General features: G+C 55.8%; 10 protein-coding genes across 10 annotated transcripts; 4 read left to right on the plus strand and 6 right to left on the minus strand.

Moving 5' to 3' along the window:
• Positions 1-290: 290 nt before the first annotated feature.
• ColSpa_00928 (uncharacterized protein) lies at positions 291-1,372 on the minus strand (the record flags this gene model as incomplete). Its single annotated transcript, XM_049267140.1, has 2 exons — positions 291-923; positions 1,025-1,372. 2 exons carry the CDS (start codon positions 1,370-1,372, stop codon positions 291-293), a joined length of 981 nt encoding a protein of 326 aa, XP_049123097.1.
• Positions 1,373-2,361: 989 nt separating this feature from the next.
• ColSpa_00929 (protein transport protein SEC22) lies at positions 2,362-3,170 on the plus strand (the record flags this gene model as incomplete). The annotated part of the gene is made up of 3 exons (XM_049267141.1): positions 2,362-2,395; positions 2,460-2,604; positions 2,702-3,170. 3 exons carry the CDS (start codon positions 2,362-2,364, stop codon positions 3,168-3,170), a joined length of 648 nt encoding a protein of 215 aa, XP_049123098.1.
• Positions 3,171-3,716: 546 nt separating this feature from the next.
• On the minus strand, positions 3,717-4,924 carry ColSpa_00930 (uncharacterized protein; the record flags this gene model as incomplete). The annotated part of the gene is made up of 2 exons (XM_049267142.1): positions 3,717-4,516; positions 4,708-4,924. 2 exons carry the CDS (start codon positions 4,922-4,924, stop codon positions 3,717-3,719), a joined length of 1,017 nt encoding a protein of 338 aa, XP_049123099.1.
• A 2,111-nt stretch (positions 4,925-7,035) lies between these two features.
• On the minus strand, positions 7,036-9,144 carry ColSpa_00931 (cleft lip and palate transmembrane protein 1; the record flags this gene model as incomplete). The annotated part of the gene is made up of 3 exons (XM_049267143.1): positions 7,036-8,177; positions 8,228-9,008; positions 9,079-9,144. 3 exons carry the CDS (start codon positions 9,142-9,144, stop codon positions 7,036-7,038), a joined length of 1,989 nt encoding a protein of 662 aa, XP_049123100.1.
• Positions 9,145-11,362: 2,218 nt separating this feature from the next.
• On the plus strand, positions 11,363-12,330 carry ColSpa_00932 (bifunctional cytokinin biosynthesis protein; the record flags this gene model as incomplete). Its single annotated transcript, XM_049267144.1, has 3 exons — positions 11,363-11,603; positions 11,789-11,939; positions 12,270-12,330. The coding sequence occupies 3 exons, from the start codon at positions 11,363-11,365 to the stop codon at positions 12,328-12,330; spliced, it is 453 nt and encodes a 150-aa protein (XP_049123101.1).
• Positions 12,331-13,065: 735 nt separating this feature from the next.
• ColSpa_00933 (putative proteasome subunit beta type-2) lies at positions 13,066-14,055 on the minus strand (the record flags this gene model as incomplete). The annotated part of the gene is made up of 3 exons (XM_049267145.1): positions 13,066-13,710; positions 13,809-13,920; positions 14,018-14,055. The coding sequence occupies 3 exons, from the start codon at positions 14,053-14,055 to the stop codon at positions 13,066-13,068; spliced, it is 795 nt and encodes a 264-aa protein (XP_049123102.1).
• Positions 14,056-14,800: 745 nt separating this feature from the next.
• On the plus strand, positions 14,801-15,260 carry ColSpa_00934 (vacuolar protein sorting-associated protein 68; the record flags this gene model as incomplete). Its single annotated transcript, XM_049267146.1, has 2 exons — positions 14,801-15,056; positions 15,127-15,260. 2 exons carry the CDS (start codon positions 14,801-14,803, stop codon positions 15,258-15,260), a joined length of 390 nt encoding a protein of 129 aa, XP_049123103.1.
• A 532-nt stretch (positions 15,261-15,792) lies between these two features.
• ColSpa_00935 (aminodeoxychorismate synthase) lies at positions 15,793-18,287 on the minus strand (the record flags this gene model as incomplete). Its single annotated transcript, XM_049267147.1, has 2 exons — positions 15,793-17,468; positions 17,501-18,287. The coding sequence occupies 2 exons, from the start codon at positions 18,285-18,287 to the stop codon at positions 15,793-15,795; spliced, it is 2,463 nt and encodes an 820-aa protein (XP_049123104.1).
• Positions 18,288-18,761: 474 nt separating this feature from the next.
• Positions 18,762-22,919, minus strand: ColSpa_00936 (transport protein particle subunit trs23; the record flags this gene model as incomplete). The annotated part of the gene is made up of 1 exon (XM_049267148.1): positions 18,762-22,919. The coding sequence occupies one exon, from the start codon at positions 22,917-22,919 to the stop codon at positions 18,762-18,764; it is 4,158 nt and encodes a 1,385-aa protein (XP_049123105.1).
• Positions 22,920-23,945: 1,026 nt separating this feature from the next.
• Positions 23,946-26,532, plus strand: ColSpa_00937 (putative mannosyltransferase KTR4; the record flags this gene model as incomplete). The annotated part of the gene is made up of 3 exons (XM_049267149.1): positions 23,946-24,207; positions 24,261-26,227; positions 26,281-26,532. 3 exons carry the CDS (start codon positions 23,946-23,948, stop codon positions 26,530-26,532), a joined length of 2,481 nt encoding a protein of 826 aa, XP_049123106.1.
• Between the last annotated feature and the right edge of the window lie 400 nt (positions 26,533-26,932).

Below are 26,932 nucleotides of genomic sequence, written 5' to 3' on the forward strand. Positions count from 1 at the left end.
ATGTTCTGCATCATGTATGTAAGCCCTCTGCTGCAAGGGGTTAACTCACTGGTACGAGCAACTGCCCTCTCTTATACCTTCATGAAGATCTTACTCTTTATCCATTGGGTCTAGTGATCTCCAAAGCCACTTCATGCCCATGATTCGTAAGTCGTAATATTGTCATTGGATGGTGCCACATCATCTCTGCCCCCTGGCGACTCTTAGCCATGTTTCTCTGGCTTCTTCTCGTCCTCTTGGTCATTAAAGACGCCATGAAGCTGCTGAATAACGGGTATCTACTCCTCTCCCTAGAACTTCTCCTCTTGTGATTCAGGAATGGGAGATCCAAGCTTCACGCACGATTCCTCAGGAGCAGGAGATCCAAGCTTGATCCCAGATGCCTGCGAAGTAGGGGACCCAAGCTTGACATCCACAACCTCTTTGAACTCGCATCTGTCGGTCATGTCGACGTCTTTCTTCGGCGCTTCCTCCAAAACTCCGGCCTCTTTAGCCCCACCATCTTCTACCTTCATCTCCGTCTGAGCCTCGCACTTTGCCTTTTCCCCATCCTCGGAGGGCGCGACTTCCTTCGCCGGCTCATCCCCGCCCCTCTTGGGTCTGAACTCCTCAGGTAACTCACACGACCACTCGTCTTCAAACTTCTGCTTCAGATAGCCGTCAAAATCACCGGCGCGCCGCCTCTCACGTGCCGCCCATGCCTGCTCGAGCCACTCCGGGTCGTGCTTGCCCATGGCGATGTTGTCAGCGTACGTGGCGCAATCGTGGCGGAAGTTGTTGTCATTGCGGAGGGCATCGAGATCCGGGCGGGAATTGTCTGTGCCCGGATCAAGGATGCGCGTGCCAGCGGGAAAGAGGGAGATAATCTCGGCCCGCTCTTCTTTGGAGAGGATATCCCAGGCGGCTGGCTGGCAGAGAATAGTCTGTGATGTAACGTGGTCAGCAATTTTCGTCCTTCGAAGAAAAGATGAAAGCATTGAGTAGCAAGCACTTGAGGTGGTTTCGAGGATGAGATATCACTCACCCGTAAATCAGCGCTGGCGAGCGGCGACTTGTGGTCCGTAAGGAGCTTCTCTGTCGTCCACTTGGGCTCCTTCTTCACCACCCTGGTGGTGATCTTCCGCTTGGCGGGCCTCGAAGGGGAAGTCACGGCGACGGGCTTGGGTTTGTTCGTGTTGCGTGCCGATCGTCGCATGTTGGCTAGTTCTGTGCCTGTGGCTGACGAATCGAGGTTGATGTTCTCCAGAGAGGTGGGCGGTTGATTAGAGGAGTTTTGTTGGGTCCGCTGGGGGATGTCCTCGTTTTCTGAGGCGCCGGAAGAGAGAGGAGGGGAGAGACGGGAGGCTGATAAAGAAGAAGTGTAGTCGGCCATTGCTACATCTACTGAGGCAGGTGCCATCTTGGGCTCTTCGTTCGTAGGTACCGGACGGGCGCGCTTACTGGGTTATGTACACATGGATTCAGGTCTAAGTAAGTGTTAATGAGTGTCCTTTTGAATAAGATATTCATTCCTTCTTTAAGGTTGTTCCGGAAGACATGCTTGTGAGGGGAGTCGGCCATGATGGTTGTACCGCCTTCGTCAAGAGGCTCTCACAAAGCACATAATTCTAGAGGTTGGTTGGGACGATGCTCTAGGCGCCTGGACGAAACTTACAAACAAGACACAGAACACAGCAAGAGAATGAGAGGCAATTGGATCCTTAAGACAGTCACCTCGGGTCTCTACAAGAAAACCAATGTCAAAGTGAATGTCGTGGGTTGCAATGTCACAAAGAGGCCGGGCTCCCACCACACCTACCCAAAATGTAAGTGGTTGGAAGAGAGCTCTCTTCCAGTGACTGCTGAATCAAGGTGCTCTCAGCAGTAAAACAAGGCTGAGTAGGCCTAGCCACAGGCGCCACACCCACTCCCAGATCGTAGGGATCGCTCCCCGCGTGCGCCCTCCAATTGGCCAGCCATGACCGCGCATGGTGTCATATCTAATTCCCGGGAACGCAGAGCACCAAGAGCTCTCCAGCGTCGGAAGGCCCATGATCCAAATTAGCAGACGAAAAAAAGCCCCTGGTTCGAGAAGACACCGGCACCACCTGCTATACCAAAACAAACCTCCCACGTTTCTCGTCAACTACCTCGTGATAGCAACGAGGCAACCATTCGATCCGACACTTTGGTCCCAGCGCATCCGACACCTGGACACAAAGGCATCGAGCTCCTTGAGGACACGTCTATCCAACGCCCCAATTAAGCCGAAATAGCTTCCCCCCGACGACAAAGGAGCCTCGGAACGACACTTTACTCTCTACGAACTCGCCAGAGCTCCCCTCGCATCCCTTCTCTCACAACCCAGCACATCCCGACAAAATGATCCGCTCAACGCAAATAGCAAGGCTCGACGGTACGTCATATCCTCCCCTCCACCCCTCCTCGCATCCGTACACGGACGAACTAACACCCGCCAGGCCTGATGCTCTGCGCCTCCGTCGACGACGAGCAACAAGAAGCCGCCCTCTCCGAGGTCAAGTCGCAAATCAAGCAGGTCCTCCGCAAGCTCACGCGCAACTCGGAACCTCAAGCCAGCATCGAAAGCGGCGCCTACAACCTAAAGTCCGTCCCCTTTTTTTTCCGTCATCGTGCCCCCCCCCCCCCCCCCCCCCCCCCCCCCCCCCCCCAACAAAGATAGTCACTAACCCACCCTCGCCAGCTACCTGATCGACTCGGATATAACCTTCCTCTGCATAACGGACCGCTCCTACCCGCGCAAGCTCGCCTTCACATACCTCTCCGACCTCGCCCGCGAGTTCACGACAACCTACCCGATCGCCCAACTCCACTCGCCGTCCCTGCGGCCCTACGCCTTCATGGAGTTCGACACCTTCATCTCCCGCACGAAAGCCACCTACTCGGACGCCCGCGCCTCCCAGAACCTCGACAAGCTCAACGACGAGCTGCGCGACGTCACAAAGGTCATGACCAAGAACATCGAGGACCTGCTCTACCGCGGCGACTCGCTCGAGCGCATGGGCGAGCTCAGCTCGCGCCTGCGGGACGACAGCAAGAAGTACAGGCGGGCGGCGGTGAGGATCAACTGGGAGCTGCTGCTGAAGCAGTACGGCCCGCTCGGCGCCCTGGGGTTCATCGTCATCGTCTTCTTCTGGTGGCGTTTCTTTTAGTCAGCGGTGCGCGGCAACGTGCAGGGTCAACGGGACCGCCCCGTTCTAGGGACATGTTTGTAAGGGTTGTGTTCTTTAGCAGACGGGCGTTAATGTTGCAGTGGTTGTACATCTCTCTCTGTGTTTGTGTATATCAACCGAGTCACGGCGAGGGGCGCTTCAAAAAGACGCGGAGGCGACGCAGAGGAGCGACAAAACACGGGAGGGCTTTTGCAGAATAGTGGTTATTTTGAGTCTTAATGTGGAACATGATCCAACACTACATAACTTGTGGTATCTCTGTCGTAACGAGTCTCTCCAGACCTACATGGTGATACGGGCGATTCCGATCTTTTGTGTGAAATGGCCGTTCTGCGGTATCAAGAGGTAAGAAAAAAAAAACCCCCCAGAATTATATCATGCGTCGTGGTGCGGATGAACGGATTCCGTCCCTCCTTATAAACCCCCCAACTCCTCGCCTGTGTCAAAAAGACTGCAAACGGTTAAGCTTGTACACGAATGAACCGCCATATTGCGCCGCCAGAAACCGTTGTCGAATTAATGGTGTCACATCACCAAACACTCCTTGGCCGCCTTGGGCAGGGGCACAGCTGGTATCGAGGCCGCCGTGTGCTCCCATTCGAGATGCTCCTGGAACGCCTGAAGATCTTCAAACCCGGAGTCGTCCAGAGGATTTCGCATGTCGTCGTCATCGTCGCCTCCCTCGGTGTAAGGCGCCTCGTCGCAAAAAGGGCATAGGAGGCGGGCGACCCAGTCCCCCTGATACGGCGCCATGTGGTTCGCTATCGCCAGGGGCGCGAACACGACCGTCTTCTCTTCTCGTCGTTTTGATGCGGTGAATCCCGTCGCCTGCCAATGCGGCATCTGTGTCGTCGGCGACATGGGCGACATGGGCGACATGGGGCTGGTGCTAGATTCTTCGGCCGCACGCAGCGACGGCATGCTCTCCAGGTCCTCCCACACCAGATGCCCGTCGCAAAAGTCGCACACGAAAGCAATGTCTCCGTCGCCGAAGCGCTCAAACTTGCCAATGGTGTTGCAAGCCACCACCTCCTCCACATGTCGCCGGTGGTGCTCTTCCTCAGTCCGGGCAGGCCGGTTCCGCCATTCCCGCTGTTTTCTGTAGACGAGGAAGGCGCCTAGACACCTTGCTGACGCCTCCTGCTCTGCTGCGAAAATCCTCCTGGCAGCGCGGCACTGTGCACGGTGAAGTTCGCGGCGCAATTCTGTCGTGTCTCGTGCCCATACCGGGTTGACCGGTCCTCCTGTCCTCGCCCAGTCCTTAAAGTTTGCGACATGAAGCTCGAATTTTGAATGCATGACTCGTAACTCGGCGATTGAATGGGCTAGAGACAAACAGTCAGCATGGGTCGTTGGCTGGTTGCGCAATGCACAAGCTAGGCGAGATTTGGCGGGGGTCGACAGGCAACGTGAGGCCTCCGCTATATCGCGGGGGTCCGTAGAACCTCGGACACAAACAGCTTCTAGATAGGCGCGGAGCGACAATGGACAATGCCGGGCATGCTGGCGGACTTACGTTTACGATCGTTCATGTAATAGCGTTGGCCGTTGACGAGGACCGACAGCTCCTGGAAATCCTTCTTGGCATCGTCGAGGGTGTCCTCGAGCAGGCGCAGCTGTTCGTGTTCGTCAGGTCCCCATTGGCGCTTATCGGCGAGCTGGAAGATTCGCAGGCCATCACTGATGAGTGTTGCAATGGCAGCCAGAAGGGACCCGACGGTAGGGTTGCTCATGATTCGGCGAGCCCTTCCGCGGTCTCCTCGATTAGAAAAAAAAAACCCTTTTCGAGGGGATTCGTCAGGATAGGTTGAGGGAGTGGTGTTCGCGCGGCGGCACACGGCAGTTCGATCGAGGGGGGTGGGCGCTCTTCTTCGGTTTTTGGCGGGTGCTGTGCGGCGTGCGCCCCAATGATAAATGTCCTTGAGCGCGCCCTTTGCAGCTCTGGAGAGGGGCTCGAAGAATATCCCGAATGGGGCAGAAACCGAAAGGGTGAATGACGGACGGCGGGCGCGGGCAGGCGGGCGGCGCGGCCACACCGTCCGAACCTATTTTGTAGCTTACGTTTCCCCTAGAGTGAAGGCTGGGCTCCCTCCCTCCCACCGCACCGTGGAGCGTCGGGGTGCCGGGGATGACCTATTTGGGACGATGAGAAACGTCAGGTACGTGTTGTGGAACTCCACTGTCCACTGCGTACGAAGCAGCGTGGACCTCGAATCCCCGTCTATCGTCCCGAAAAGCCGGAGCTCTGCTTGGCGGGTGCGTTTGCTGCGTGGCTCGTGCAAAGACCTGGTGCCTGCGCTGGGCTGTGTGCTGTGTGCTGTGCTCGACTGGCTATTTCGTTGCTGGGGACCCTATGCGGCCATCGGTATGTCATGATCGGAAGAGATCCATGGGACGAACGCAAAGTGACAGGCGGGAGAACCCGGGCATGTGACGAACGGGTAGGAGGCTCAAACAGAAGCAGGAAGGGCGCACGCGACGGTGTTGGGGGACGTGGGCATTAACGTAGTAACAGAGGGAATAATGGAAGTGCGGAAGGAAGGTTTAAGAGAAAAAGAAAGGAAGGCACAACCGGGCGAGTGACTGGGAAAGCCAGAGAAAGATTGCGGTCGGTTGATCTTTGGGGTTGGCCCCGGTGCGGCCTGGTCATATCACCTTGCTGGCTACGGGAACGAGACTGGATCCAATCCAGTGTCAAACACGAGGGACCGGGGCACTCGAAGGAGCTTTAAGTTTGGGGGGGATGGGGGGGCTTTGATGGTGGGTGTCTAGGTTAGCCATCGCTGCTTGGGTAGCTGTAGTCGGTCTGTTTGCCGGGTTGTATCCCGTAAGGTAAATGAGAGTTTGAAAGGGGGTCTCTTCCTTCCTCTGCTCTCCGCGAAACCCTCTTCCATCCCTTTCTTCATAGACTCTCTCGTCCCCATTCCACCCAGACACTGTATTGCGTGGACGATAGATAGCCGATCAACCAGAGACAAGAACCCATTGCCCAGGAACGCGGCAACGCTGCTTACTGCTTCTTGTTTATTTTCGGCGGCCCCCCACCTTTTTCATCAACAGTCCTCGTGCCACGCACACTAAATTTCACTACGTTATCCGGAGGGAGAAGCTAGGGGGCCAAAGGCAGTGTTTACGTGGAGCTGCAACCCCGGCCCCAAAACACCGTTGGAGGGGACCTGGCGTCATCCCTCCCCCAATGGAACTCTCTGATAGGCGCGGCGACATTCGAGCTTGTCTCTGCCCTACCAGGCACGGGGGGGCTCCGACCAACTGCGAACCCCCGCCATTGGCGACTTTTACGGGCCCCCCTGTCCCAAGCTTGGGAACTGTGCCATCTTTTCCCACGGCTTTTCTCAGCCGCGAGAGCTGCTCACCTGCTCACGCTGCTTTTTGAAATGTATCAGTTTGGCCAAGTGGCCAAGGTATCACGCTCCGCATTGCTTTTCCGATTGGTGTCCATCAAGGGTGGAATTCTTCAGGTATGGTAGGACAGATCTAACGTAGTCGGGCAGGCAAACACTTACCAGCTGATCATCATTGCTTTTCCTCCGACCCAACACTTTCTTAGTCGTCTCGCCAGACCGTCCAAGCGTGCATGTTAGTTTATATGCTTCTGCGGATGAGATGCACCATGCAGACGACATGTGAGGGATGACGAGATTATCTTTGTGGTCCTTGACAGAAATTTGAGTCTTGATTCACTATGTTTGTTACGCGACCATCTGGCCTGTCCACAACGACCCGCCATGTAGTCCATGACTGCCCCTTGTTCCAGACCTGTACCAGGTCTATCATGTACACGATGTTATCCACAATCTCCTCTGCCATGTGGCATCTTTGGCGTCTACTTTCTCTTCTTTGCCTTGCCAGTGTCGGCGCCCGTGGCCTTGCCTGCGGCATCCTTGACCTTCTCCGCGGCGGGATCGCTCTCGAGCAGCTCCTTGGCCTTGGCCTTGGCCGCATCCTCCTCCTCATCCTCGCCGCCCTGGCCAAACTCATTGACACGGGTGTAGTCAATCCTGTAGGCCCAGCGTTGGTAAATGTAGATGAAGAAGATGATGTCGTCGCGGAAAGTAGAAAGACGGTGGAGGAAGGGCATCTTGATGGTAAATGCAAACAGGTCGTCGATGAAGGTGTTGAGGAACTTGTACATCATGGCCTTGGCGGGCATGTGCGCAACACTCTTCAGTCTGTAGTTGATGTACAGCGAAGGAACCATCATGAGGAAGCCGTACGCATAAACGGAGCCGACCAAGGTCGTGATGATGTACGAGTACCACGACTTGTGCGTCTCATATACCAACGAGTAGATGGCATAGCCGATGAGCAGAGGCACACCGGCAATGTACATGTACTTGAAGGCAATCTCGTCGTACTCCTTAGTCTTCTCCTCCGTCTCGCTGAGCTTGTGCTTGTCCTCCACAGCGATAACAAAGGGCAACCATGACCCTGGAGGCGCGGGTTTGATCGAAACGTTGACGATCGTGGTGATCTTCCAGAGCTCAATGACAATGCCGATAGCCTGGCCACCCAGAATCATCCAGCTGGTATTCTGCGAGTTATCGATAAGGTAGAGCAGAATGACTGCTTGCATGAAGACGTTGGCCAGAATGGACCGAACCGAGATACCGACGTTGTCCTTTTTCTTGCGGTAATGTGCAATGTCGGAACCAAAAGCAAGTGTCTCCAAGATCATGTGGGCAATACTGACGATGACAGTGACACCCAGGAGGATGGGATTCGTGTCGCCAAAAATCTCCTTGACCATCTCAATCTCGGAGCCATCGCCACCGCCGGGAAGAGATCCGCCGTACGCAGCCTGACGCGCGGACTCCTTGGCACTCGCCTCTATCGCGGCGAGAGTGTTGAACTGCCAAGAACGCATGTTGTTCAGATCAATGTGCAGCGGAACCGACGTGACGGTGTCATTGAGAAGGATCATCTGACTCTTGAGTTGCCAGAAGGTGTTGATGAACAGGATAGGGTCTATCAAGGTCAGTACTGGCCGCCAACGGAACCGTAGGGCATTGACTTACAGTACCATGAGTGCTGGCCGGAACCGTCTCTCGCGCCCGTCGGCTCAAGATGAAGGAACGGGCGGATGGCAGGGTGAGTCTGACGGTAGTCGAGCACTCCAGTGTTGGGGATGATGGAGAAGCTGGCGTTCGGGTGATAGTAGCTGGCGATAATGGGGCCAGTCTCCTTCTCCTCCACCACCTCTTCTGGTTCCTCTTCAGCCTTGCCCTCCAGCAAAGACCTGGTCTTGAACTCCTTTTTCTTAGGGATGTACTGAGTAAGGGGGAACGCAAAGTAGTAGGCAGAAGCAGGGTCGTACGTCTCCAAGTGAGGATCAGGCTGGCTCCCAGGCAACGAGATGTAGAAGTGACCCCAGAGGGTACCGTTGTTCTGAACCGATGGGGGAATGTCAATGGTGGTGTCGACGGAGCGCTTCTCGCTGTAGTTGCCAATCTTAAACTTCTGCTCCTTCAGAACTATCTTCTCCTGCGGCGTCTGCGACAGCGGGGTCGGCACGAAGGTGTCAGAGAGCGTAACGATGATGTCGACGTAGCTGTCCATAGGCCATATCGGAGCAAGCTTGCGGGGAATCTGGTTGTAGGTGGCACCCTCATTCAGAGTCTTGGGGCGGAGCAGATACGGCGGAATGTCCTCGGTGTTGGCGGGGACGCTGATGACATTGCCGTCAGCGTCCTTAACCTGGGTGCCGGTCTGGGTCTTCTGGAACATGTTGTTCATGAGCATGTTCATGCCGAAGTACATGGAGCCACCGAGGAGCAGCTTCTGCATCATGCCCATGCCCTACAAAAGCGGTTGGTCAGCTTGATGTCTCGTAATGCGAACCCCGCGAGGTGGCGGGCAGGAAACTCACGCCTTGTTCCTGTGGCTGACCAGCCGGGCGAGCGCCGGCCGTTGCTGGCGCATTGGGTTGAGCCATCTTCCGCAGCGCGCGTGAGACAATGTCTTCGGAAACTGATGGGATCGCGAGTTGGCGGAGGACAGATCGCGTGCTCGCTGGAGCAGTGCGGGGATGTCGAACGGCGGACTCGGCGTTTGAGTAGAGTCTGATCGCTCGGCTACTGATGGTTGCAAGAAAGCAACTCGTCGAGTAGGATGGCGAAAGATACCGTGTCTTTCTCCGGCGCGGGGACCGAGGATGTCAGCGATATCGGTTGCTGGAGGAGTGAAGTCGGGACAATCTTCACGGAGATTGGCAGGCGGCGGAGAGCATCGCAAAAGTCAGGCACTGGACCCTGGAGGCGACTGTGTGGCTGCGGGACAAGCTGGAAATTGCGTGCTGTTTGGGCGAATCAGCAGCCGAGGCGTCGCCACGAACCCAGCACACTGGACTTGGAACTCGGCGCGGCAGGCCTAGAAGAGAGCGCGAGGAGAACAGGGGGTGTCACCACGTTGATGGGGAGCGGAAGCTGCTAAAGCTGCAGTGCCAAAGTGTCCCCAGCATCCGGTGCTGGAGAAGTGGCCAATTCGTAGCTATGCTGGATGCACCTGCCAGAGAGGCAGGCGGCGTCGACCAAACCCCATCTCGGCTCTTGCGTTATCTAGCATTGTTGGGTTCCATCGACAAGGTTATTCTGTGCATTGTGCCATGTCCATGTCGTCCAACATCTTACAACGTACAAGTGAAGAACCTGATGCAATCCAATCGACGTCCAACACTGCCTCCCGTGGCCCTCTTTCCCATCCATTCGCCAACGGCACAGTACACACGCGAGTAGCCGTGTCGTTCCGTTACACCGGCCAAGAAAGACAAGAGATAGACGTTGGCTACATTGTGTTTGCATTGTTCTCGGTTCGTCACTGCCAGCACCAGGATACGTACCCGTTTGCGGTCTTCATCAGGAACCATCCAAAATCGCCAACCTCTGCGGGCCGGAAGCAGATGGGTTGATCCCCTAGCTTTCCTTTTCTCAACATCCACCAGCGCATCCCCCCTTACCGGTTGCTTTTCAGCCCTCAGTGGCTGTCCTGGCGGGATAGCCCTGGCCAAGGCCAAGTTTGTTGGAGTCATCGAGGTCGAATTACGCACAACACTGGACTCGGACCTCGCTTCCGACACTGTCACCTGGACACTGTTGCGGGCCAGTCGCAGCGTAACAAGTTGACAAACCATATACGCAGGCAAACTAGGGTACCCCCAAACATGTCGAGTCTCGGCAACAGTCGAATTGATGAATCAGTTCTGTTCAACAAGTCAAGTGTCGCAAACTTCACTGCGCTGCAGAAGCAAAGTGCAGACCCCGGATCCGTCCTTGGTCCACGGTCCTTTCCCCCTTCCCGTCCCAAATCCACGTTCATGTCAACCATTGTCACCCGACCACGTCCCTCGTCTCTGGTTAAGCAACGAGAGAGGGCCCTGGGCTTTGCTTTTTCCCTCCTGGCTGGTGTACGACGCCTGGAACTAGACCCAACACTACTGTACCGGCACAGGAGCCACAGATCCCCGAGCGAGACCTTTGGGACCATCGACTGGTTCCAGTCGCTACGCTAAATCCAGAGCTCCGGCCCGTCGCCCATGCGTCCGTGGCGGTAACTTGACATCTCGTTGTCTCATTGACATCTGTGCTCCCCTCTCGCCTCGTCCAATCTTTCTTTTCCTTTCTTTCTTATTGCCCTTCAGGTGGTTACCAGGATAGTTGATACACCGAGTCGCCAACCATAAGCTTGCTCCTCTTCCATCCCCAACCAACGAGACAAACTTGCATCCCTTTTTGGTCGTCCTAAGAGACGTATATAACGGGGTCGTTTTTCACCGCCATCTCTTCTCCCCTTTCACAATTTCTTTCTCGGCCTCTTCTCTCTGATCTTATTGTGACTTTTGGTCTTCCTTTCCTCTGACTCAGAAGTTGGAATTTTGCAAATTCCTCGGAACGCGGCGCCAACCGGCTTTAATATCTCATTGTGACTCTTACCAAAACCTCATACTCGCCTTCCCCACAAAATTTCCGTCATCTTGACTTCCTACTAAGCCTCGTAACTATTACGACTGAGCACCACTCAATCGTAAGCTGTTTGGTGAACCTCTCCCCTTTTCTCACTAACAAACTGACCACAACAAAACAGAACGAAAACAAGCCAAACACTCTATCTCGATATACACTTCCAATCTCATTGGAATTCTTAGCAAAACCGCAACAATGCAGTCTGGCGGCCCTTCACCTCTGCCATCATTCCCGGCATCCCGGGATGGCACGCCTGGTGGCAACGACATAACCACCAACGCTGTCACAAATGGTCACACCAACGGCATCACGAACGGCACGCAGAAGCGCACAAAGATCTGTGTCTACTGCGGTGCCTCCCCTGGTTTCAAGCCCCAGCATATGGAGGCCGCTCGTGAGTTGGCTAGGATCATGGCAGAGAACAACATCGACCTTGGTGAGTTACTCATGTTCCCTCGTCTGACTCTCATCCCATTTGCCCTTGACTCCCACCCCAACCCACCTATCATGGCAGCGACAAAGCTTCATTCACTGCATCAACGACAGAATGCGACGCGCTATATTTGGACGTCATGAAATGCATACAGGCTTACAAGGAGAGCATCAACTGACACTTCATAGTCTACGGCGGTGGTACCGTCGGCCTGATGGGTGAGGTGGCAAAGTCTCTCGTCGCCCTCGCCGGTCCGGACTCGGTTCACGGCATCATCCCTGAGGCCCTCGTCAAGTACGAGCGCGACGGGACTTACGGCACCATTAACAAGGACAACATGTACGTCCCCGACGAGACTATTTACGGGCGCACCACAGTCGTCAAGGACATGCACACGCGCAAGCAGATGATGGCCAAGGAAGTCTTCGCCGGCGGCCCTGGAAGCGGCTTCATTGCCCTGCCCGGCGGCTACGGCACCATCGAGGAGGTCCTTGAGACGGCCACCTGGAACCAGCTCGGCATTCACGACAAGGGCATCTGCCTCCTCAACATCAACGGCTTCTACGACGGCATTCTCGAGTGGGTCGGCAAGAGCGTCGATGAGGGCTTCATCAAGGCCGCCAATGCCGACATCCTCGTCACCTCCACCACTCCCGAGGGCGCCATCAGGGCCCTTCGCGATTATAAGGTCTCCGAGGCGACCTTCAAGCTCGACTGGAACAACTCGTAAGTGATAGGAAATCACAAGCAAGTCAAATTTTGGGAAAACGGAACATATACGAATTGAGATTGAGGCAAAGCAGGATTTGAAGAGCGAGGAAACCAAAAGGAGGCGTGCGACGGTGTGTGCAATGCGAAAGGCGGATGCGTACCGGAGTCTGGCGCTCTTCTCTTTTCCTCATCTCTGCGTCACGGTCGGAACATGGGGTTGGATAGAAATGAAGCGAGCGAAGGGGAGGGGTTTCTGCCTTTACCGTCGGTGCTGGTGACACATGGGATAAGACATTGGGCGGAGAGAGGAGGAAAGACAGGGGAGGTCGACTGTCATGTTTGTCGTCGGTAGCATGCGTTGTAGTTTTTGATAGACCACTGTGAGAGTTACACAACCAAGAAAAATAGACCTACATTCTTAACCCTGTTTCCAAGACATCCGCGTCACAGTGTGTGCAATCGAGTCAGCGTATGTCTTCTTGTCTCTTGAATCATCGGATGCAGCTCGTTCTTTCGGCTGTCGAATGTCCCTTTTTGCAGTGTATTGGTACAAGTCTAAACGGGCCGGCTCAGTGCGTTCAGGTACTCTGCGTTTCCCGTGCCCTCCCTCAGCCAGCCCAATCAGCCGCATCTCCCTCCTGAAGGAGTAGAGAGTTTGGTGACGGTCCAGTCTAGATCCGACGCAACGCAAGCTTTTACCCGCCTCCTCTCCTTATTTCCTCCATCGCTGCCTCTCTGGCAGACGAGTAGGCGTCTATTCGTCAACCTCCATGCCCTCACCGCCCTCCTCACCGCCACCCTGGCCCTCACTAGCCGCGACGCTGTCGAGCCACTCCTTGACATCCTGGCCATCGAACAGCTTGAAGGGCTGGATCTCCTTGAGACCATCCTTCTCGGTGAAGCCGACGACGCCGACGCTAGTGTTCTCGACCGTCAGCTCACGGTCCTGAACGAGACTCTCCTTGAGAGCCTTGAGACCGTGGCGCACGAGCTCCTCGCGCGAGCAGCTCTCAAAGGCGTCGATGTTGCGCTCGAGGTAGGTACGGGCCATCTGGCTGCGAGCACCGATGGCGAAGGCGACCATCTCCTCCGTCATACCGCTAGGCTGGAACTCGAAGAGGTGAGGGCCGCGCTCGTCGACTCCGGCGACGAGCAGGCCAACGCCGTAAGGCCGCTTGCCGTAGACCTGGGTGTTGATCTGCGCCTTTTCGCCAATCATATCGACGAGGGTGCGGAGGGGCATCGAGCGGCCGTACGTCATGCGGTGGCCGAGGCACTGCTGCTTCATGAAGTTGGAGAGGACGCGGGCGTCCGAGGTGAGGCCGGCAATGGCGATGCCCGAGTGCTCGTCGACGGGGAATATCTTCTTCTGGTACGAGGACAGCTCCTCGGCGTTGCGCTACCGGAGGGAAATGGCATGTCAGCTTTGTGTTGCTGGCGACATAATGGACTATGCGCGCATGCATTGGGAAGGGATGATGGAGAGCGATGTCGTACCTTGATTGCTACCAGAACGGCATGTGTTTTGCTGGCGATGCCTACTACTACGGAACCCTGCTTCACTGCTTCGGCTGCATACTCGATCTGGAATATCCGGCCTTGCGGCGAGCTGCAAGAAGAGTCAGCCAAACATGTCTTGTCCACCTGCAAAGCCGGCTGATAGGGAGATGGGAGGGAAGGCTGAGGGGGGGCGCCAAACAACTTACAATGTCACCGAGTCGTTGTCGTAATTGTTTCTGAACATGGCGGGCGTAAGGGAAGGTTCGTAGCTTCGTCAAGCAGCTCGAGAGGGTCTGCAACAGGGGATATTCGAGAGTTCGTGAAGATGTGGTTGTGAGGGAGAGGATATCGCGGGGTGTTTTCGTGGATGTTGGACAAGCAGTCGGTGATGGGGAGGGTGAGAGCTTGGTGGTGGATAGGTAATAAAGCGAGAAGCGTCCCTCTCCCGCCCGCCAGGCCAGCAGCTCAAGGCAGGTCGAGCTTTCGTAGTACTCTCTCAGCCTGGAGCCAGGTGCCGGGGTGCAAGGTGCTCCGTGCACTCTCGAGCTACGTACCACCCGTACCTTACTTCACCTCCCTGCGCCGGGGTCTTGCCGGGGTGAGGAGGAACCTCCCACCTCGCTCCCCAATAGAAGCCAGCCCGGGTTCTGGAATAAGTTTGCGCCGTGAGCGCTGACGACGGCCTTCCCACCCTACTGCGTCAGGCCCGGACCCGCCATCGCATCACAGCTCAGCCTGCCAGCCTAGCCGCGATCCACGACGACCGATCAATTCTACCACGAAGCTCCCACGCGACCGCTAATCGACAAACTTCTTTATACAGACCATCGACGCTCGGAGTTCCGCAAGAGCCACTGGATCCCCTCTTAATAATCGATTTGCAGCCCCGACGGGGCCCTCTCACCCAGCTCCCAGCTCCTCAAAGACCCGATACCCGTCCGAAACAAGTAACACCAAGACACACCACCCACCTCCCCCCAACATCCAAGATGCCTACTGCCGGGCTCAAGACCATCATCGCCCTCTCCTTCGTTCTCGCTGTTGGATTTCTCCTCGTCATTCTCTCGTGTGCACTCTGGAAGGTCTACTACCCACTCCTCGTCGTAGGCACCTACGTACTGGCCCCGATCCCCAACTGGATCTGCTCCCGGTGCGCCAACCCTGATGACTTTGTCGAGGGCTCCGGCGCTGCCGTTCTGGATCTCGGCCGCTTCTGCACTGGCTTCCTGGTAGTCATGGGAATTGGTGAGTCTCCCTTCCCCCCTCCGTTCACTCGTCTCTGTCGATCTGTGTTATTAATCGTGCTTTGTGACAGCCCTTCCCGTCGTTCTCGCCCACTCCAACCTCATCCAGGTCGAGGCCATGGTCATGTCGATAATTGGCGGTCTCCTCATTTACGGAACCATCATCAGCTTCGGCATGTTCTTTCAGGAAGAGCAGGAATTCTGACTGAGAGCGGGAGGCACGACGACCCAGGAGACATGAACCACGTACGAGTAGAAGAGGAACAGCAGCAGTGAGGGGAGAGGTTATGCATTCCATCCAGATTGGCGGCGGGCCTGTACAGTACGACACGGTGTCGGAACAAGGAAGGCGCTCTCGGATCTGGGAATCCGGCATGGGAAGAGGGATTTGGATTGGTACGCTTGACTTTGCTTGGGCTTCACATGTATATCCAGCATCAGTCCGTCAGGCGGGCGTTTCCCTTTTTCACTTTGTTATGTTTGAAAAAGAATCATCTAATTCCAATGGCATTGTCGACCCCTGTCTAATATCGAAGTTGTCTTTGGTTTTTCATATGGATGATCCGGGTCGTCTAAAGTTGAGTCTAATACCCGTGAAGGTCCAGAGTCTAATATCCCAGATACGTTGAGGTATCAATCAAACACCCCCGCCATGAGCCCCATCTCAACGCGTGCAACGCCAGTAAATCAAACCCCAAGAAACGACCGACCTCGTAACATCATCCAGACTATCCCACTCAAGCTTCCGCAAAGACCCCCAAGGGTCCCGCCAATTTGGTAAACATCTCTTCCCTCTCTCCTTCCGGCGTGCTCAGAATCGTCACGGCACCACCGGCCCCGATATGCCAGACCTCCCGTGGCTCCGTCTCGCCGTCCATAGGCGGCGCGACCTCGTCGTCCCACTTGAACATCGTCCGGATCGTCACGCTCCAGTCCCCCTTTCCGGTGACATCCATGTACCCCACCACGCCCGAGTACAGGCTCCGCTCCCTATGGCCCTCAATCTCCTGCAACAGCTCGCAGCTTCGCTTCTTGGGCGCCCCCGTCATGCTCCCCGGCGGAAGACTAGCCGCAAGCAGGTCCAATCCCGTATGCCGATCTGCTGCAGTCCGGTGGTCCGGCAACTGTCCGTTGACGATGGTGATCATTTGAAAAACCGTCGCGTACTCCTCAACCTTCATCAGGTGTGGCACCTCGACGTTCCCGGACCCGCACACGCCGTGCAGGTCGTGCCTCACCAGGTCCACGATCATAAGGTTTTCTGCCTCCTCCTTGGGCACATGCAGGATCTGCTCCGCCTGAGCCAGCGTCGCGACTTCGTTGGACTTGCGAACGGTACCCTTCATAGGCCGCATCGAGCAAAAGCCGCTGGCATCGTACTCCAGGAACCTCTCGGGCGAGCTGCTGATTAGCGTCGCGCCGCCGAGGTGAATAAAGGAGCCAAAGGGTGCTGGTTGGCGAGCGCGGAGGGTCTTGTAGAGCTTCCAGGGCGCGACGTAGGCTGACTTGGAGGGCGTGCGGTCATTGACTTGCCCGTTTGGACCATTTTCCCTCGCCTGGCGTCCTGGCAGGGTTATTGTCGTTTGATCTGTCAAGCAGAGCTCATACGATTCGCCGGCCGCGATAAAGTCCTGACAGCGGGAGACTTTGGCCTCGTAGTCGTCGGCGTCGGGCACCTGAATTGTAGGGCGGGTAGCCACCGTCGACGAATCCGAGCCATTGACGGCGGCCTTGCCCGACTGCCAGAGGTGCGATGTCTGCAGTGATGCTACCACAGAGTCGATCCAGAAGTCGGCGTTGAGCTTCCGCTTCTGCAGGTGTTGAACGTGCAAGAGCCCCTTGACATGATCCACAACGATGCTCTTCGTGACCCAGGCGAAACACAGATCCGGCCGCTGGTGCTCACGGTCATTTGACACGGCCACGTTGATTCCTTTTAGTCCCATCTCGTATGTGAGATAACCCATGAAGCCACCCCGGAACGGTGTCTCCAGATCACCCGACGCCGTGACGTGTCGCTTTTCGAGGAAGCTGGAAAGCAGATGCCAAATATTCTCACGGGGCCCCAAGGCAATGGTCTCCACGAGGTCAACGGGCATCCCCTGGATCGAAGGGATGCGTGCCGTGGCGAAGTCGTCTCCAACGTGATGCTCGATACGCAGGGACTCTTCCACGTCCAGTGCGATAATGCTGAATCTTCCTCGTACATCCGCAGCGCCAGTAGCCATGTTGCTTGAGTTAGAGGAGTCCAAAATGATGTGCTCTGTTCTGCCGCTCTTCAGTATTTCCACGATATCCGGCACCTTGATATTCACCGGAAGGTCGATGGTCTTATAGCTGTAGTCGCAGTCGAGTCCCACGGTCGCCAGAGACGTCGGCATCTCCGTCCATGCCAGCATGGGTGCGTTGCCCCCTGAGCCGCGTCCCTAATCTCAGAAAGCAGACTCGGCTTCACGGCGTTTCTCGCCAGGAACTGCTCTCCGCTCGTGACCGTCCTATTCGACTCTTGATTCCAAGCCATGGCTTCGCGGAGCCAGTTGCGGATGACCATGTGGCCTGCGGCCTGCGTGCAGACGGATTCAGGATGGTATTGAAGACCCCAGAAGGGTTTGTTCCGATGCTTGACCGCCATGAGAATCCTTTCGCGACCATTATCTCTCTCCTCGTCGACCCAGGCCAGGGGCAGTAACTCAGGGGCCATGTCCTGCGCTAGCCATCGCCTTGACACCCATTCGGTATCTAAGATGAAATCCTGTCCGATGTCGGCACAGAGACTATGGTAAAGAGTTGCCTTGAACTCAGAAACACCAGAAAATATGTCTCCGGCGCAGGTTGACTGAGGCTTCTCGTGCCGGATGGTGCGGACCATCCCATGCAGTCCGCGTTGCAGCCTCCTCACCTTACCACCGGAGCTAAGAATAAGACTCTGGAATCCGAGGCAAATTCCCAGAACGGGCAAGAGGTTCTCATCCCGTAATCTCCAGACACATCTCATGAGCCCAACATCCGCCTCGTTCGCGGCAGAGCCGGGCCCGGGTCCGCAAACTACGGCATGGTATCGCGACAGCTCACGATGAAAATCATCCGAGAACGTCGGCGACTTTGGGTCTAGCAAGGGCGTGTCAATCGGTAGAACGTGAACATCGGCACCAAGCAGCGTTGTGAGAAGGGATACGATGTTGTTGGTAAAGGAGTCGTACGCATCGAGAAACAGGATCTGAGGTCGCGTCATCCTTTCATGAGGGAAAAAAGTTTCCGCTGTCTTTTTTTGGACAACAATCGGCGAATGAAGCCTCTCAATGCAACGCTCGCCGACCAGGAAAGCGTCGTAACCAAAGCTTGGACGGCGGAAACGAACGTCTGTGACTGGCGAAAAGGGCCCGCCATCGGCTAGCACCGGAAACCCGTCTGTCAAAGAAAATTCGGTGGCAACTGGAGGCAGAAACGAGAAGGCGGTCAGACCCACGCATGATTCGCCGAAGCGCCATTGTCAGGCATAAGCTTAACTCGATCGCCGGGCTGATCGGGCTCATCCCTGTGACTTCGGACACCGAACCTATCACGGTCAACCTCTCGTTCTAGGGCGAACTTGATTATCTATTGTAACACAGGCCGCTGCGATTGCCAACTCCAAGCCTCTAGTATGATTCGTCTCTTCCACGTCCATCATACGGTTCGTCATGTACAAGATAGCTAGCTGACGCTGCTAGTCGTGATCCATCACCTTGATGACGCAGGGCTGTCTTGAATGCCAGATGCGCCTCTCCTTCGCGCCGATGATCGCATTCAGCAACGTCTGGGTGTCTGATCGTTGCCGGCTCTCTTTCTTCTCCTCCTTGTCCTTCTCTGCTTTGGGCTCTTCCCAGATTTGGTATTCCTCAACCGAAGCCCCTATCTCAAACTCCCCACGACAGAGCGCCATCGCCTGGATCTCCACTTCGGTGCTAGACTTGGCTGCTAAGAGGGGGAGTGCCTGTTGTAAAGTGCCATTCCAGGCGAACTTCCGCGTGAAGTCCAGGGCCACGTTCAAGGGACGGTGGCATAAAGCTGGCATGAGCCGCAACATTGGATAGACTGGCTGTGCCGACCGGTTTGTGATGCCAACCCTGATTTGAACAAACGTGTCGACAAAAACAGACTCCTTGGCGGTTCCACTGTGGCTCTTGTTCGGGTCTTCGACTGATATTTTGATGCCAATGTCGTCAATCCTGAGGGCGTCCATCATACGGGGGGAGAGTCTGATGCTGCGTAGATCAATGTAGCCATTCCGCTTCGGACCGGATACTGTCTTCCACCTGGCTGTGAGAGTGTCCAGTATCTTCTCCCTGTACCAGAATGCTTCCCGATTTGAGCGTTCCATGTCTGGCGTGATTTTGCTGGTGCTTACGACAAACTGACGCTGTCTTGATGGATTGAGAGCCGGGATCGAAGCGTGAGGGTCTTCGAGGTGTATGCGTCGCAGGGGAACAATAACGCGACTCATGTTGCCCGGAAGAATGTGTTCCTCAATCACAACACCATCTTCTCCATCTAGCTCCACCTCCATGTTGTTGGGCCAGGCGTTGCGCAGGTCCATGGACAGCAGGCAGTATTCTTCCGCCAGGGTAGCTGGATCGGTTTTCGACTCCAAATTCGTGAGGCTAAGCAGCGGCCGAGGCACAGGGCCGCTGAGGGGTAGGATGTCCAGCCGGGCAAGCTCGACGCTGGCATTGACAGTGACTGTCAACTGCAGTGAGACTTGTCGGGTATGGAACTGCTCTGTCACCTCTTCCGGGGCCATGCCAAGATGGGCATAGTCGATCTGGATGGCAGCGTTTGTCAATCCAGGTTTGCCGAGGATTTCGAAATCAAACGTGGCGGTGCCCCCTGGAGCAATGTATCTCTTCTCGGGTTCCTTCTTGTTCAACCTTCGGAGCCCTTGCCGCTTCATGAGGATGTATTCGTACTCATACAACTCGGCCGGCGTGGCATCTCTGTTGTTAATGCCTGCTTGCAACGGTCCTTGTGTGGAGTCCTGGAACGAGAAAAGCATGAAGTCCACGGGCGTTGTCTTGGAGAGGTTCTGCAGGGTTACAGAGAACACCTGTCGTTCTCCTTCGAGCACCATGACAGAAGCTTGCGGAAGCGTCGTGGACTTGACAATGACGATCGGTTGCTGAGAGATAACGTTGAAACCCACGTCCTCTGCCTTAAGAGGCCTACCGATACGGACATCCGAGGAGATGGTGCTTTCCAGAGCTGGTAGTCCGGTAGCCTTGACCTTCACATCTGCTTGCGGTGTCCATGGCTCTTTGAAGATGGGGAACCGTCTCTCCCGACACCCGCGAACACGAATGATCGCGCCCGTCACCTTCAGGGCACCGGGGCCTTTTGGTATCCCGGTGACCTTGAGGATTTGAGTTCGATATGGCCCGATGATAGTGCTCTCCGAGTTCGACTCGAATTCTGCCCCGCTGGTGTCCAGCCGAAGACTTTCAACATCAACCTCAACGTCATATGGGTTTTGCAGAGTAACCTTGAAAGTCGCGGGTTCGTTTGCCACGAGAATGTGGTCGGCGGCCGCTTTGTTGGCTTGCTTTAGGAACGGGTTGTAAATGAACGGGTTAACATCCTGAGAGGTTCTCGCCGTAACCGCGCCAGGAAGTGTACTTTTGGCATGAGGTACCGGAATTCTAGTGATCGGCAGTGGCTCTAGAGCGACACCGCGGACAAAGAACTCATCCCAATACTCGGCGGCCAAGTGGTTCAGGCCCAGTCTTTTGGACAGATTCGACGTCTTTGATATGTTTGTGACCAAACGGATCTGCTCGTCGCGGGTGATTACTGGCGACGCATCTTCCTTGCGAGGTCCAGGAGCAACTCCAGATCCAGCTGTACGAAGCAAATCGCTTGAGAACTTCAACACGCCATTGAAGTCGGGCAATGCTTCAGAAAAGTTAATGCATGCTCTCAAGATGTTCAGTTTGACGCTGGTGAACCCGAAGAACCTCGCAGCCGCCTGTCCGCGAATTCTATCAATGACAGCAGCGTCTGAGTCTTCAGTAGAGATAGTGTCATCTGATGGCTGCCTCTTCATATCAAAGCCCACGATACCGTACGACTTGCACAGCAGAGCCAAAAACGCCTCGATCCCCTGCTCCACATCGCCCTCCCCGAGCTCAAGGGCCACTGCACTGTTGCTGTGTCCATTGGCGGCGTTTAGAGCCACAAGACCTGCAGCCGGATGTATGCCCATGTCTGCAGCACCTCGAGTGCGGGCCTCGACTAATCCGCTGATAAGCACTGACACAAGCTCTCTGGTGACCATGGCCTTCTTGCGATGATGGCCCAGAGGTCCAAGTACAGATGCAATTCCTGCCAAGATCGAAACCCGGTCTGTGATGGTGAGAAGCTCGGACGACGAGGAGGGGAACGCGCGGAAGAGGAAGGTGACGATTTGCTGTCGGCTTGGAACGATAATCAATCGGGGTGAAGTGGTCAAGGGGGTCGAAGGCAGCTTCCCATAAATCATGATATTATAGGATCGTTCTCCCAGCTTCCCGTCAGCAAGATGCAATGCGGACAAAATCTTGGAGAACCGAATCGTAGTTTCAGCCAAGGGCAAGGGTGGCAGGTGCTCGGCAGATATTCTCGAGTACAATCCAAGGATCCGCTCCAGAAGATCTGGGAGTACTATTTGAAGGTTCCGGATGTACTTGGGCTGACTCGGGTCGGTCGTTGCTGCTTCTAGCGCAGCATAAGTCGCGGCCGTAGATTTATCCTGTGGAGGCAGACATATCGACGGGACCTGGAACTCAACTTTGACCCATCCCAGGAGCAGTAGGGTTATGGTGACCAGCTCCAGTGCTTTTCCATGCCAGATGTGATCGTTGATTGATCGAGCAACAGTTGCACCTTCCATAAGCTCCTTCAGAGCGTCAGGCCATCGTCCAGCTTGCAGGTACAGGGAACCCATAAGAATCGTCACTCTGCCCTTTCCTTTGGCCCTCCAGCGGTCGTTGAGACCACCAGGACCGAATCCCTGCACTGAAACTCGATCTGAGCTTTCCGACCTGAAATGTTCTCCAGCACCTGGCCGTGGGTTCTGGTCAGGAGTCGAAGAACCGCTGTTGATGCCAGCAGTCAAGTCGTCAAACGTAGTAGGCGGGTTCGAAAGCCCGCTTCTCACAGGAGTCGAAGGTCGAACTGGCGTCGAGTTGCTTGACGCCATAGCGGAATTGTTCTTCATTGGTGCGACCGGCATCGACATGCGGTGCATGTGACGGTCTGGCAAGCCACTGGTCGAGCTTGATCTTTGAGGAGTTGGAGTGAACTGTGAGTTCCTCTTGTTGGCTGGCTCCGAATCCCCCATGCCCCACGATGCGCTGTTGGCCTGTCTTGTGGAGTGAGACTGTCCGGGAGACTCAATGAAGGACATTGCCTCAAATGACTTGGCCAGGGTTGTCATTTCGGCCAGGAGCTGCGACGTGATGTCGCACATTATTGTCTTCATGGTTGTCCGCTTGCACTCGTCCGGCGGTGGTATGGCGATAAGGCCTTCGGGCAGGGATACCGGGTTGTCCTTGGAGGGAGTATGGTCGAAGATCAAGACTTGGTGGACGAGGGCCTTTCCGAAGCGGTCTCTCAAGTCTTCTAGTTCCTGATACAACGTTCTGATGTTTTTTTCGGCAACGGTGGGCGCATTGCCGGATTGTCTTTTATTGAAGGCGACGCGTTTTAGTTCATCGCCATCTGCAATCGCGATGACTGCAAGAGGTTCGCGATAGAAGTCGAACGGCGTGAGGGCAAGATGTGATGGTGGGGGTACGTGGGTTATTAGTTCGTAGAATACGGCGCCATCGGGGAAGGCCAAGGGCGAGAACATATCTGTGCATCACCAGTCAGCATGTAAGGTCTCTTTCCATGAGTGGCAACGAAGAAACATACTTCTGTTCGGCCGCCCGTCAGGGCTGACATCCCGCAAGGAGACGACATGTTCGGGCCGCAGGCGCTCAATGAAGGACGAGAAACGATCACTTCTAATCTGGCCGAGGGCAAAATCAATGCCTTCACCCTCGCGGGAGCGATGGGTAACAGCGAGTCCAAGCTCATCCTAGCACGTGTGTCTTCCGTCCAGCATCTTCGACTCAAAGGATTGTGCTGCGAGCTATGTGGCCATATCGCGATGGTCTCGTGCGTTCGGCGCCAAAGCAAGAGGGTATGCGGAGGTCGGCGAAGCTTGAGCAGGTGGCTTCCAGGGTGTCGTCAAGGTGTGCTCGCGGCTGTCTGGGCCTTGCGCGCTTTCAAGATCCTGCGTGGAGTTGCTGCAGATCGACGAGAACTACTTCATGTAGCAAAACAGTGGAAAGGAGTAGAGGTTCGTGGCAGTGGACGGGACGGAATTGGCACGCAGCCACTGGCAGCAAGTGACGGTGTGCGACTTGACCGGGGGGCTTTCAGTGGAGGTTGGAACTCGGCGCAACATTCCCCAGCGCCAGCATGTTACATAGGAACCGGCTGCTAAAGTTTCAGGGATCGTAGCAGCTATCGACAACGGGGTTGACGCTAAAACAGCCGACGCCACACGTCCAATGGCCCAAGCTTGACATTCTCCATAGGATTGATTGGCCGGACTGGCGGCCGACGTCAAGCAAGCTGTCAAAGCCACATTTCAGCCTCCATTAAGCTCAGCTCCCGCTCGTCTTCAACGTGTTCACTCCAGGGTCTGCCAAAAGGTACCTTGATACTTCTCACTATCTAGCTTCACTCACTCACTCACTCACTACCTTAACCACGTTTTACCTCTTACACACATACATAGCTTGAGACTTTTCAACGGCTGTGGTGTGAGTGTACGATTGCCACCTCAGAGCTCCGATGAGCACTGGATGATCACCCACACACCGCAAAGATGGCTCGCCTAACGCAATTAGTCGTCTTCATTACACTTTCCTTGTTCAACATCTTTGGCGCACAGCTGGCCCTTGCAGCCGAAAATGGTCCTGGCTCGGCTTCCGTCTTGACCTCCGAGGTCGGGCGCCTCAACAACGAAAGCTTGTTCTGGGGCCCCTACAAGTCTAACCTGTATTTTGGTGTTCGGTCGAGAACTCCCAAGAGCTTGTGGACTGGATTGATGTGGTCCAGAGTTGACAACTATCAGGATGTTTCGCAGGGTGGGCCAAGATGATGCATCGCCGTCAGTAATCTTCAACTAACAGACCGATAGGTTTCCGTTACACCTGTGAACAGCACGAGGGCCTCCACGGTTACGGCTGGGACGAGTACGACGCCCGGAAGGGAGGTGTCCAGTCAATTCACGACGAGGGTAACCAGATTGACATCACCACTTCGTTCATCAAGGTGCCCGGCGGTGCCAACGGCGGCAGCTGGGCAGCAAGAATCAAGGGTGTCCCGAGAGAGGGCGCTCCCGCCGACCTGAAGACCATGATCCATTACTACATCGCTCAGGAGGGCACCGAAGGAGAGATCGCCTTTGCCGGCGAGAGCGACCCCGCTGGCTTGGACGGCGACGTCGCGTTTGAAGGCACTTCACCCGAGCTTGGTAAGTACAAGCTGGTCGTCACCAAGGGAGAGGGTAAGCACCCTTCCAGCACCCACCCCTTGGCGGACAATAGACACCCCGACCGGACGACGGTGCGGTCTATGAACGTTCCCGAGGAGATTCAGTGGCAGGGCAAGGGCGTGGTCTTCAACCTCATCCAGGAAAGCGTCAAGTATGTTCAGGAGAACTACGAGATGAACGAACCACCCCCGGCGTACCTCACCTACCAGATTGAGAGCAAGCCCGGCGAAGGCAACACTCACGTTGTCCAGAAGATGTTCGAGGGAGCGTTCGAATTCGACGTCATCTTCTCGTCTGCTTCCGCCGGCCCCGAGCTCACCAGCGCCGATGTGACTCGCGAGATCAAGTCCGTTACCGAGTCCTTCGGTGAGCGCTTCTCATCCGTCTTCAGCCTGAAGGCCCCGTACACTGCCGAGAAGTACAAGAAGTTCGCCAAGAGCATGTTCTCCAATTTGCTCGGTGGCATTGGCTACTTCCACGGCTCGCAGCTGATTGACCGCTCGTACGCCCCTGAGTACGATGAGGAGAACGAGGGCTTCTGGGAGGAGACTGCGGCTGCCCGTGCCCGCAAGCAGCAAGAGCTTGAGGGCCCCTATGAGCTCTTCACGGCCGTCCCTTCCCGGCCTTTCTTCCCTAGAGGATTCCTCTGGGATGAGGGTTACCACCTCATCCCCATTGCCGACTGGGACATCGACCTGACCCTGGAGATCGTCAAGAGCTGGTTTAACACCATGGACGACGATGGCTGGATTCCTCGGGAGCAGATCCTTGGCCTCGAAGCTCGCAGCAAGGTCCCTGAGGAGTTTCAAGTGCAATACCCGCACTACGCCAACCCTCCCACATTGTTCCTCATCATCGAGGGCTTTATGGAGCGCCTCCGAAAGACCAACGGCAGCCAGCCTGCCGAGAAGGAGCATCTTGGTCCCGCGGCCTCCCTTCAGACCGCTCATCTGGACAACGTCGAGCTCGGAGAGGACTTCCTCCGGAGGCTTTACCCCTTCGTCCGTGCGCAGTACGACTGGTTCCGCAAGACCCAGAAGGGAGACCTGAAGACGTACGACCGCGAGGCGTTCTCCAACAAGGAGGGCTACAGATGGCGCGGCCGCACCGAGACCCATATTCTTACCAGCGGCCTCGACGACTACCCCCGCCCACAGCCGCCTCACCCCGGCGAACTCCACGTCGACCTCATGTCCTGGGTCGGCCTGATGACCAAGTCCCTCATGAACATCGCCGATGCCCTCGGTATGAGGGAGGAAGTCGACGAGTTTAAGACGACTCTGAACGCCATCCGCCATAACCTTAACGATCTCCACTGGTCAGAGAAGGAGGGCTGCTACTGCGACGCCACCATCGACGCCTACGAGGAGCACACCCTTGTCTGCCACAAGGGCTACATCTCCCTCTTCCCCTTCCTGGTCGGCCTTCTCGAGGCCGATGATCCCAAGCTTGGCAAGCTTCTCGATCTCCTGGGCGACGAGGAACACCTCTTCAGCCCGCATGGTCTGAGGAGTTTGAGCAAGCAGGACGAGTTTTACGGAACGGCCGAGAACTACTGGCGCAGCCCTGTGTGGATGCCCATTAACTACATGGCCGTCTCTCAGCTGAAGGTAAGTCTTTCCCTCCACAGGTCTTGGAAAGACGCGTTTCTGACTAGGAATAGAACATCGCGTCCCAGGACGGCCCTTACAAGGCCAAGGCGGCGGACCTCTTCACCCGCCTCCGCAAGAACCTCGTCGACACCGTTTACAACAGCTGGGAGAAGACGGGCTTCGCGTGGGAGCAGTACAACCCCGAGACGGGCGAGGGCCAGCGCACGCAGCACTTCACAGGCTGGACGAGCTTGGTCGTCAAGCTCATGGCCATGGAGGAACCCAGCAAGGCTGGCAGCGGCCACGTCAGGGACGAGCTGTGATGGATTTCCTCATGTTGATTCCTTTGAATGCGCATCGAGAGGCATGTATGAAGCAAAAAGCACCGTAGATTTCGGGCGGCAGAGTTGCTTGAGAGCACGAATGCCCCTTGGAAGTAGATATGTTAGGCACGATTCCCGAGACGAACAGATACCCGGCTCGAATGTCGTCTATGAACCTGTCCGAGTGCTGATTGGATCGAGATGGCGCATGTCGAACTTGACAACCTCTTGTGCTTACGGCCCCTAACTCCACCGAGGTATGTGTAATCCAAGTAAAGCAAAGTAGGGATGTAAGCAACCAGGCTACTCCGCACTTCGAACCTCCCACCAAAAAAAAAACCGCCAAACATTGTGAAACCAAAAGCCACGATAACGACTGCGTAAGCAACGAGCACCCACC

This window comes from Colletotrichum spaethianum (genome assembly GCF_022836535.1).
Source record: "Colletotrichum spaethianum MAFF 239500 DNA, contig02, whole genome shotgun sequence".
Taxonomy (NCBI): domain Eukaryota; kingdom Fungi; phylum Ascomycota; class Sordariomycetes; order Glomerellales; family Glomerellaceae; genus Colletotrichum; species Colletotrichum spaethianum.